Source organism: Psittacula echo, assembly GCF_963264785.1.
Source record: "Psittacula echo genome assembly, chromosome: 6".
Classification (NCBI taxonomy): Eukaryota; Metazoa; Chordata; class Aves; order Psittaciformes; family Psittacidae; genus Psittacula; species Psittacula echo.
In genome coordinates this window covers 17873803-17885753 of record NC_137743.1, presented here as the reverse complement: position 1 = coordinate 17885753, position 11951 = coordinate 17873803, and the positions used below count along the sequence as shown (strand labels likewise).

General features: G+C 40.9%; 1 protein-coding gene across 8 annotated transcripts in view; it reads left to right on the top strand.

The window, feature by feature from the left end:
• The first annotated feature begins 3926 nt into the window (after positions 1-3926).
• IDE (insulin degrading enzyme) overlaps positions 3927-11951 on the top strand; it is a 70043-nt gene continuing 62018 nt past the window's right edge. For 3 of the 8 annotated variants that reach the window (XM_080620305.1, XM_080620298.1, XM_080620304.1), the window contains exon 1: positions 3927-6242. In XM_080620305.1, the coding sequence (XP_080476431.1) occupies positions 6130-6242 (113 nt within the window). In that variant the 5' untranslated portion in view covers positions 3927-6129. Of the gene's footprint in view, positions 6741-6783; positions 6829-11951 lie in introns of those variants that run through there. The other 5 variants (XM_080620300.1, XM_080620299.1, XM_080620303.1 and 2 more) reach the window with 5 other exon arrangements.

Here is an 11951-nt window from a genome sequence, read left to right as displayed (position 1 = left end):
CTAGATCACATGAACCACGCCAAGTACAAGTTTGTATCCTCTCGCCAGCTCTTCATGTCACTTATTGCAACAGCTTCCTTTGAGAGGGTATTAAAAGCTTTGCTAGGTGGAGATCTATGACAGGGTAACAGGTCTTGTGGGCAGACGGGAAGAAGCAGGTGTTAGAGAAGATTTAACTGGTCTGATATGCTTTGTTTCCAACAAATCTGGCTCCTACAGACTGTCATCCACCTGTTATGGTCTACAGTGCTACAGTGTTTTGCTGCTGTTGTTCTACGGCTTTCCCAGTTGCTAAAATTTTGATTATGCATTTATACCCTTCTTTCCCCCCCCCCCCCCCCCAATTGGCTACTTTGAAACTTACACCTCCTCCATGAGTTCTTGGAGTTAATAACAAATGCATCCTAACCCACAAGGCTTGTGGTAGTTTTTCTGACAGTGACATGAAGCAACATCAGATTATGGTCCTCTACCATTTATCTCCAAAGTTAGAACAATGTCAGAGCCAGTCAATCTTATACTAGGCAGGAAGAACAGGATCTGAGAAACACATTATTTTTACAGATGACATGAAGTGTTGGATTCCTGGTTTGCTAAGAGCAGAAATCCATTCAGAAAACATTAACATTCAACAGATTTGTCCATCATTTTAAATACTGACTGATGATGAGATAGGACAAAAGCCATGAAATCTTTACAGTGATTAGTAACAATTTTAATTTTCAGTTTTTCTGAGCATGTAAGACTTTACTGCTTGCATGCCACTGAAAATAATACAACCTTAAAGTCTATATAGCACATAAATATATGAAGAGAAAACTAGTTTGCAAGGACATTCAGAAGTTAATAACTGCCAGATGCATTATTGCCCTTCAACATCATTTTTTAATTGGCCTCAAACCCAGAAATAAGGCAATGATTCTGTAGAAAAAGCCTGTAACAAAAAACTTAAAATTTATATGCACAGACAACTAAGCACCTGTATTTTTGAACAGTCCTAGAGCTTAACTTTCTAACCAAAATGAGTCTGGTGCTAATTGGATGCTAATTTTTTTCCCTCTAATGAAACACTTAAAAATCACAATAATATGTTTTTTCAGTTACGTCAAGATTTAACCAAGTGGGAAAATTAAGAAAAAAGCAATATCCATTGCAAACATATCAAAACTGCCCTTATTTCTACTTGCTTTTTGTATTCCATACATGCTAAGAGCAAAAATAATTCATACAGACAATTGTGTAGAGGCTACTGTTATACTGAAAAGTCAAATGTAGGTATGCAAATATACTGAATTGTTACCTTTTGCTCTACACTACTTCATATGCATCAAACAAATGAAGGCAGCATTGGGATACAAGAAGTCTTTTTTTCCCATTTCTGCCTGTTCTTTTCTAGCATGAAAAGCGTAACTTGCATTAGTCAGAATCTTGCTCAAAATATATCTCTCACAACCACAGAAAAAGAGATCATTCAAACCTGCATCTAAACAAGAGTAATCTATTTAATTATGGGGAGTTCAATCTGGCTGATAGCTACCTTTGCCATAGCTGTGGTAACTGGAAAACATGTATTACTGGTAATTAGGCAAGCTTAAAGAACACATAAAGTTTAATAGATGCAGCTCTGTTTTACAAGGTCAATTTATAGCATACATTTTCTTAGACTAGGTAGAGCCTAAAGATACTACTACACTATAAACACAAACTGAGTAATAGGGAGCTAGCTTTTCACAAGCAATAAATATGAGAAAAAAAGAAACAAAAATACTTAGGCTAGTCTTAACAGTGATGGGGAGAATGACCTTTGAAAAGGCATGTACATAATCTGTGACAAATATGGGGTTTTTGTGGTGTTTTTAAAGAAAGAAAAAAAATTACAGAAAAATAAATTATATAATACACACAATTTCCAATGTAATGAGTTCAGTAGAGGTTACTAATCCCCATTTACTCATCAAAAAGGACAATTTTTCACTAAAGCTTGCCAAGAAGAAGCCATTGTATTATAGCAACATTCATAGACAATGCATGTATCAAAACAAAAAAACAAATCAGTGTTTTCCTAGGATTCATATCAGATGACCTGGGTAATCAGAGGTATGGAGGCCTAACCAATAATAAAACTATTGACACTGAACACCTAAACACAATTAGCTAAGAATTAAGAAAGGTTATAATAATGGAAAGACAATAATTAATACAAATTATAAGTCTGAGTGAGACTTCTTCAAGGCTTAGTAACACTTGTTTTGATTGGCAACATGCTACACAGTGTATGAGCCGTACTGAACAAGTGGAGGGTTTAATACTATCAGTGACACAGGAAAAATTTACTGATAAATTGCATATTCGCATTAAAGGGGAGATGACCTACACCTTTATGATAAACATAAAGCAATTTCTAGCCTTTGAACAGCCTGTCTGATTGGCCAGTAATACTGTAACCTCTATGTCGTCCACATACAGAAAGTTAAACAATCAGGACTTACACACACATGCTGTCCTGGTATATTCTCAGCTGAGGAGAGTTCTCCTTCAGTCAAAGTAACAGGATAATTATTTCACTGTTAAAAATTAAAGATACAATGCAATAACTATTGTTAAAAATTCAGGACTGAATGCATATATAAAATGATTAAAACCAGAATCGGTTTCAACTAACCAGAGAAACTACACAGAGTAAAGGATCTCCTTTTTCTGCATGTATGCCACATCACTGACACAGACACATAAGAACTTTTACATCGTTTTATTAATTTATAGTTTTATTCACCATAATAAAAAATTAACAGCACACATAGTGGGGTATACGCATTTGTGTAACTAGCTTAGAGTCAAGCTTATAGTTTTCTACACTTACCTGTTTTCAGTTAAGGAATGTAGCTGTATGGCATACTTTACATAAAAAGAAACAATGAATGGGAAGATTAGAAACTTACAGACTTGGCAATATCCACTGAAGTCAACAGGAAATGTCTCCTTGGCTTCTCATTATCTTTTGACTTTAATATTTTAAAATCTAATTCATTCACTATTTCTAAACTGAGAGCAATCAACAGACAATATTTTTTCATACATGCCTTGTCATGAAATTGCCATTATTTATTTTGGAGTGGAAACAACCATAAGATACATGATATTTTTCAGCCTGAGGCAAGTTTTCTATAAAGCTCTTTTATATACAATTACAATTTGAATTTAATCCAGAATTTGAGCTAGGTGGAAAAATATGCTTCCATTAGAAGCACATCAAGACTTAAAGAGTTCTATACTTGCTGCCTCTTAGCTTTCAAGAGGAATATAAAATATCAGTTTTGTTCTAAATTATTTGTAACCTTCCTGCTTTGAGGATCTCCTTCCCTGCACTGTGCTGTTATGTCACATAACCTGAAGAGGGGTCTTCACACTGATACTCCATAGGGCTTCTTCATGGGAATTTCTGAATAATTTCCACACTTATGCTAAATCATACTTAGGTTCATTTGATCCTTTGGACAGCACCTCTTTTCCACTAGGAAAACACTAGGACAGATGAAGAAGGGAGGACTGAAAGCACCAATTGTCTATGAACAATTAAAATTTTGCAGGGAAGAAATCTTAGTTGCTGGACTACATTGAGAAAGGAATTTTACTGAAAGTCCTCTTTACTTTTGCTGATGGTGTAATCAAAAGATAAAAATACATTTGAAACATGGAAAAGATCCAAAATAGTGGATGAGTTTGATTTTGTCTAGTATAAACTGAAACGAGAGGGATTAGATTATAAGAACACAATCAGTGCCATTGAATACCCACAAAATAAGTTTATCATGGATAAAGTAGGTATAAAGTACAATAGGTGTAACCTCTGCCACAATAGTTATGTTAGCTGCGTGAGGAGGTGTGCTCTTTCATCACCACAGGTACAGAAGCAGAAGTGCTTGCTACTATTAGCAGAAGATGCTACTATTAGCAGACCACCACAGCTTTGCTGGTACAGTCTGCTTTCCCAGGACTGCCCCTGTGTATGTCCTCGGCAAGATCTGTAGTAAAAGGCAAGATTTACCAGAGCAGCTGGTAAATACAGCAGGCCAGCATTAGCTAAATATATAAGTATGGCTACATCAGGCTAGCAAACTCTGTCAGAACCTGAAAAGGAATAAACTGCCTGAAACTCTGTATACTTCTATAGCTTTCACCCCTGTATAATAATGGATAGAACATACCTTCAACTTGTGTTAACAGTAAGGACAGAAACATTCCTACTATACATCCACTTTAAGAAAGCAACTCTAATTCACCTTTTCATCCCGAATTGCTCCAGAGAGGGAGGAGACAGATCATGATGAGGCACTCACCTGGCAGTGTGCTTTCTGCCAGGCACAGTGGGATTACCTTCTCTGATGCAATGGCAACAGACAGATTTAAGATCTCACAATTTCTCCTGTCCTCTTTCTCTCTGGCCTCATCTTCACTTTTACATACACTAGCAAATGGAAAAAAGCCAGACTGCCTCAAACTAGAACCCCATGAGGACCAAAGATATCCTTAATTTTCACAGGAGTTAACATATTGTGTTGTAATTAGGCTCCCACACAGTTCTAAATCCAAACAGTTAATTTAGGTGAAAACTACCAACTGTCTTGCTCCAACCATGGTTAGTGTAACTTGAGAGACCGTTCTGTGCCTAAACTGAGGCCGAAGTGTGGGTGTACTTGATGCAGACACAGACGTTTTAACCTGGGTAGCGCAGGTACTGGTAAGAGCGTCTCTATAGCAGCACAGACCTCAGTAGAAACCAGCAGCTGAATGTCTACCCAAAACCCCTGACAGATTTTGTTGACCATACGAAGTAGTGTGTTGCCACTTCTCTAACATCTTACTTGACCAAAGCTGACTAGTTTAATACTGCGAATACATCTTCAGTCCCACCTCTGGATGCAGAACTAACCTTAGCTAACTCGTCAGGCCACATCTTTTTACCTTTTTATAACAGGAGGAGCTTCCAGCTATGAGATACCACCTATAATAAAGGGAAGCAGTGGGGAAGCAAAAATCAGGCATTAAATGTAGCACATGAAGATTTTTTTCTTTGTATTTGATAAATAAGACATAGGAAAATAGATACATCTGAAGAAAGCACATTACTAGAACTGCAAACAGTGGGGTTTTCTGGAGCGTTTTTTTTGCTTTGGTTGGTTTTTTTTTTTTTTCAAGAAGGGAATTAAAGCAGGCAGCCACAACCACAACTTTCCCACAGGGAAATCTACCACGAAAGAAAAAAAAAAAAAAGCTCCCCAGAAAACCAAATACATGGAGTTATAACAGAAGTTCAACCGTAACCAGCATTTCCCCCTCGCAGGCTTATCCTGCAAAGAGAGCCCCGTGCTCGGAGCAGGGGGGGCCGCGATTCCGCAGACCTCCCGCAGCAGGGGAGCAGCAGACAGAAGGCTCCCGAAAGAGAGCTCCCACAAGGTAAATTCGCTCCCCGGAGGAGGGAAGACTTTGACACCCGCTGCACGGGAAGATCTGAAATCTCTGCCACTCAGGACGGCACCGCACCCACTGTACTCAAATTACGAGGCGCCTAATTACCTTTTGTCTTGGCTTTCGCCGGCAGGAACGCAGAGCTCGGCCGCCAGGAAGCGGACGGGCCGCTGCCTCCGCGCCGGGCCGCAACACAGTCCCGTCGCGGGCGCTGACCCAGCCCCAAGAAGACGACGGCGGCGGCGGCATTGGCAGCAGCGGGGTCGCCCAGCTGTCCTTACCGCCGCAGCCCTGTCCGCCTCCGCCGGGCGCGACTCCCCAGTCCTCCCCACCCGCCGCGACGAGTGTCGCCCCGGCTCTCCGCCCAGCCATCCATCCCCTCCGCCTCCTCCCAGAGGCCCCCTGCCCCCTCCCCAGCCGCAGCGACAGTCTCTCGCACCCCCAGGTACAGGCCCCGCTAGGCCCAGCGTGGTGGTGGCGGCCCCGCCGGGCGCGGAGGGCGGACGGGACCCCGAGGGCGCCGGGGAGGGATTGGCCAGGCGGCGAAGGGAGGCGGGCGGAGAAGATGGCGCCGAGGAGCGGCGCGTGCTGAGGCGAGCGGAGCCGGGCCGGGGCGGGCGGCGGTGGCGGGGAGAGGCCGGGCGCTGACGGCGGGGCCGGGATATGCGGCAGCGGCTGCTTCCTGTGTTGAGGCGGGCTCTCCTGGGCTTAGCGCGTCCCTGCGCCGTCCCGGCCTCCCAGGTTTTCCCTCAGTGCTGGCGGCGCAGCTTTCTCGGGTAAGGTGCGTGTTTGGCGGGGGCTGGGGCGGGTGAGTGGGTGAGTTGGGGCAGGCCTCCGGGTCCCCCCTGTGAGGTCGGAGATCCGCTCTTGTCCCCCGTTGCGTTGTGTAAGAGGTGGCGGCGCGGCCGGGACACCTTGCGCGGGCAGGGGAGTGCCCGCCCTGCCCCGAGTACGTCTTCAGCCCGGGGCCTGCGGGCAGCCAGGGCAGCGGAAACGCGGGGCTCGGTGGGGAGTGGTGAGGCAGCTGAGGCGGCGGGCCCGTGTGTTCCGACGAGGCCTGTGTCCTGCGCTGCCCTGCCTGAGCCCGGTGTCCCGTGTGTCTCTAGCAGCACCTCGGCTGGCAAAGCAGGCTTGGTCATCAGCCTCATGGCTATGGTGCGGCTTTAGCTCCCAGGTGAGCTGGCTTTGTCATGTTTGTCCTCCTCGCCCCACCTCGAAAAGACCCCGGAATTTGCATGCTGCTTAACTCGCCATGTCTTCCTGAGCCATAAATGGTAAAAAAAAAAAAAAAAAAAAAAAAAAAGTTCTTTGCAAAGAAACTGCTATCAGAGTTACCCAGGGTTGGTGGGAGCAGCCACTTCAGTATGTGTCAAGCTGTCCACTACTCGCACTGTGTGTGTGTCTTGTTTTTGTGTGTGTGTTACTAGTTCCAGTGAAGACAGTAACCTCGATGGAGGGAGGAGCGGCGGGAGGCTTGGCATGGTTCGCTTTAGGGGCAAATTAAACTGCGTAACAACTCAGCAAAGTTTTTCCAGGAAGGGAGCTGGGTAGGGGAAAGAGGCAAAGTTGTTTTCTTTCTTTCTTTAGCACTGTATCTGTTATTTTAATAGCAAAACCTATATTTAACACTGCAAAAGCAAGAGATGTCAAGAGTAACATCTTTCGGAGGGGGGGGAAGTTATGATGATTCATGCTGTCAATGCTCGTGTGTCAAAATTTGGATATACCGTTATTGTTAATAATTGAAGCGAATGCTCCAGTATTGTAAGGGTGATCCACAGTGTATGTTCAGAGCTAATGCTTTTCTTAGGCTGTAGGTAGTCTTGCTAGATTACTTCTCTTTAAGCCTGTGAAAATATGCAGTATTTGGACTTAACTTCGTGTGTGTGAGTAGGCCTGTTGTGTTTTCATACCGCCTACAACCATGATTTAATCATCTGTTTAATTGTGAATTAGGATTTTCATAAACAATAGTGGTGTTAGAGCAGGTGTAGCGCTTTCATATGATATTTTTGAAGATGGCAAATGTGAAAATTAATAATCTTGTTTTTAATTACATGTGCCCTGTTTCCATTTCTGAATTTTGTTTATTCTTCACCTTTTTTCAGCTGTACCTTTTTCTTCTCGTAGAATTTTTAACCTTCATCTGCATGTCAAGTAGCAAGATAATTTCTCAGAACTTCTGATTGCCTCTATTCTAGTTAGGAGGTCCCTACAAGGTTCATGTTTGCATGGTTTTTTGCTCCCTTTCTCCTTTCTGTCTTCAGTCGCTTGTAAGGCTGCTTCTTAGTCCCTTAGATGAAACCCTACCTTTGGGACTTTGATCTAAGTGTGAAGGATACGACTTATTTTGCACATGAAGTGGTTCTCTACCCTGTTAGATCTAGAAGCAGAAAGCGGGAAGGGACAAAAAAGTTCTTTACCTCCAGTGCTTCACTGAACTGGAAGGTGTTAGGCTCTTAGCTAGGGGTCATTGCAAGTTATTGTAGTAGTCATTTACTAAAAATACTGTCAGACCATTTGAGAGATCACAAGTTGAGTTGATATTTTAGATATATTCATTCTATTGTATTAGATCCTTTCATAATAGTTTTAACAAAGTAGGAATCAAAAAGTTTGTAGTAATAAATATCTGTGGAGGAATTTATTTAATTGGATTTGTGTCCAGTTGTGCATTTGTATATGTATGGTGTGTCAGTGAATATCTTTATGTTCTCAGCTTTTATGATGTCCATAAGTTGATGCTATACGTTTATGAAATAGCATTGTGCATATGTAATAAGGTGATTTTTGATGGAGTTTGATTGAAAGTTGGTTCACTGTAGCTTTCTATTTAGATCTCACCTTCTGCAGCTTGTTTTTGGAATGAGTCAGAACTATAGCTTGCCTGAAAAATTCAGATAAAAAAAAAAATGCTGTAGAATTGAGAGTTTACCTACGGCGTTAACAGTAGAGCTGGAATTGTCCAAAATCATAGGTGGAACACAGAAGAGGTAAATAGCCAGAACTTCCTTTGTTGCAACACATCACTGCTGCTTGTTATAGGTCAGTTGATTAAAGTGCTAGTATTAGATAAGCAATTGCTTTTAATGTAGGATTACAGTAGTTGTCATGATTCAGAATCCTAAAATTCTTTCTGTGTTTGTTACTAGATCAGATTTTCTTGCCAGTTCTCTCATCTTTCTGTGTATTTCTTGTTATGCTGTATAACTAAAGTTTTTAATTCAGACCTCACAAGTTTTTCTTTTTGAGGGTAAGAAACAGATGGTAGCATAAAGTGTTAAGTGAGTTGGCTTTACAAAGAGTCTTGGGCAATCTGATGTGCTACTTGCAGATAAAATGTTTAAAATGCACATCAAAATACAGTAGAAGAAACCACAGAGGTCTTCCCTGTAACATTCAGTTTTGTTTCCTGGTGTGTGCAGGGCCATGTGCTAAATACCACTGCTGCACTGTGGTTGTGGACCAAGCCCTGCAGCTGTAGGGTGGTGGAGGAAAAATGTCAGGGAGGGGGGAAGAATAAGAACCACTGGCTTGTGAGTATTCAATGCATAAAGCAATTAATTGGATTAATGAGTACATTTCTGAAGGAAATAAGTAAAATACACTTCCAAGCAGCTGGTTGTGTTACACACAGACTGGTCTTGTCAGTGTTGTTCTTAGCATGCAGTTTGAGACTGATGAAAATAATGTAAGCCAAAATACTATGACAGATTTTTGAAGTCGTTCTGAAGATCCTGTATTGTCTAAAGATCAAAACCAGATAATTTTACTTAAATTTAATGAAGACCTAGTCTTTCATGTAATGAAAGGCTTCAAAACCCTTTTGGAATTTTCCTATTTTCAGCAATCTTGTAAAAAAAACTGAAGAAGCACTAGGGAAAGATTAATTTTAATTGTTTTCTATTTCTAATGAACCTGGATAAAATTTTTTTACCATGAAGGGTGTGTTTTGATTAATTGTTTGGGGCAAGTTTTGAAGAAATAGGAAAAGTAAGCTGAAGTAATTTAGAAATTTTAAAAAACTGGATATGCTTTATTGCTGTTTCTGAAATCAGATTGTATAAAATCCTGCTTTGTATTTGACTTTTTACATAGTGCTTTGGAAACTGTGGAATGGTCTAGTAAAGAAATGTAGTTTCAGGGCAGTAAATAACCTTTTTGGTGTCTTGAGTGTATATCCCATCCTGTTGGACTGACACGAGCCACACGCATCATTTTACTAGTTATTCAGCTGGGGGCTGATCTTACATATGAAGCTACCAGGGCCAAGTTCACACATGGTATTGTCTCATTAATGCTACTCATAATTCCTGTACACTGGCATGTAACACCAGTATTTCTACTGCCACGTTGGCAGTGAAGTTGGCAGACCAAGTTTTACTGCTGTGATCTAGAAGCTGTAGAAGCTGGACCCTTCTGGGAATGAGAGAATGGCAGGCATCTGCCCTGGCCACCATCATTAGGAGGGAATTTTCCGAGTCAATTACAGACGTGGCAAAAAGCAGCACACTGAGGTTCTGAAAATGCTTTAATTGTAGCAAGCTTCAGGATTTCTTCAAAAGAAACTCCATAACAAAACCTTATAAATATTCATCATCTTCAAACTTGCCTAATTTGGCATGATTAGTTGTTCTTAATAACTTGGTAGCACTGATTAAATCATTGTGGGCCTTTGTAGCTGGAGCTATTATGTATGGAGTAATATGCTGAATTCCTAAGGAGTTTGAAAGTGATAAAACATGATAACATTTTGAGCAGTTTATCTACTTATGCAGTCTGTCTGTCTGTGTATGCAATCAGATTTATTTAGATCAGCATCAGTAATGTGTTGGGATCTTATATATTCTCTAGCTTCGTGACAAGTAGATTTACAGAAGCTTGATGCTTTATGGATGTTGAATAATGTGAACTGTTTAATCTCTAAATGTGTAAAAGAAAGATTGCTAGGTTTGTCTACTGATGAACCTGTAATCTGGAAAAGTTATATATGGTCTCCCAAAGTAGCCTTTATGGTAATGGTCACCAGGGTTGATTTGATTTTTGCGGGTTTTTTTTGAGATTACTCTTTCTCCATTTTTTTTATTACATTCTTCGTAACAGAACTTTGTAAAAACATTCCTCTGACTTGTACTGCATATAGTTTAGTCTAAAAAATAATTTTTAATTATGGTATACTACTGAATCAAGAAGAGAGGAGGTGACTTCCTGGTGACGTCACTTGTTATACATACAAGGATGTCACAATGCTATTGAATTCTGCTGCTGTCGTGAGGAGAAGTAGTTGCAAGAGGTGAAGAGGAGGAATAAAGATCCGTGGAAAAATTGAGACTTATTTTATTGTTGCAAAGCCACGAGCTTGCAAATGGAGAAGTTTGTGGACTTTTCTAGAGGGCTCAATTCAGTGCTGTTTTCCTGGTAAGAGAGGTAAGGAAACTCTGGCTGATAATTTTGCAGCACCGGGCCTCCTGCCGAAGCACACGACGCTTCTTTCACTCCATGCATTTGCTGCTGAAGAAATCGTTATGTGAGTTACTAAGAACTGTAAACCAAGATAGATGAGTAAATGATACAGACAGCACAGTTACCAGTGGTAGCACAGTTGCAGGGCAGAGCAGGGAAGGGGTTTGGCTCAACTAAGGTTTCACTTCACCCTGGTAAATAGTAGGCAATTAAGTGAAGGGGGTAGATGGGGAAGGAAGTAAAAGGAAATGGATATAAATAAAACACAGAACTTGGGACAGGTGCAAAATGTGAGATTGAGCATTACTGCGGCCTTTGTATAGTTTCAAAGACACTGCTAGAACTTTGGTGACAGTTGTACTACAATAGTGTAACAAACCAAGTATACGCAAAAGACATGAAACATGAGTTGCTAAAAATGAGGAGCAATTCGGATCCTAGTGTACAGAAGTGTAAGCTTAAAGTGAGTACATTGTAATGCTCTCAGAAGTAATTAGGGTTCAGTTGCATAAAAGCTTTAATCAAACCCCAATTTTAAGGCAACTGATAAAAATTTAAAGCAAGGATCAAAATATGCTGAGCTGGTAACTGTTGCCATTCATCTTGGTTACTTCAAGCTGATGAGTGTTTATAGCCATTCATCCGGCTCAGACCTGTGTACCCACATTTGGCTTAAATATGTGCAGTCTGTCATGGCAAAAGAATCTAGGAAAGCACTTTGGCATTTGTGCTTTGGGGGTCATATTTTTATTAGCTAGTTACATTTTTGTGTTGAAGCAACTCTCAGGAGTTTCTGTTAATTGGTTTTCAAATATGGTCCTTTAATTGTTCAAACATTGAACTTAGTTTTGACTACACTGGCTAATTTTTAATTAAAGTAAGTTTCCTGAAATAACTTTGAAGGATTAAAATAGTGAGGCAGAATCATGTATCACTTAGTCCCACTCTGTAATATGTTTGCAGGTGAAACCTTGCTGGTTTGAAGGGACTGCCTGACCGGAAATCATTAAAAAAATGTGGCC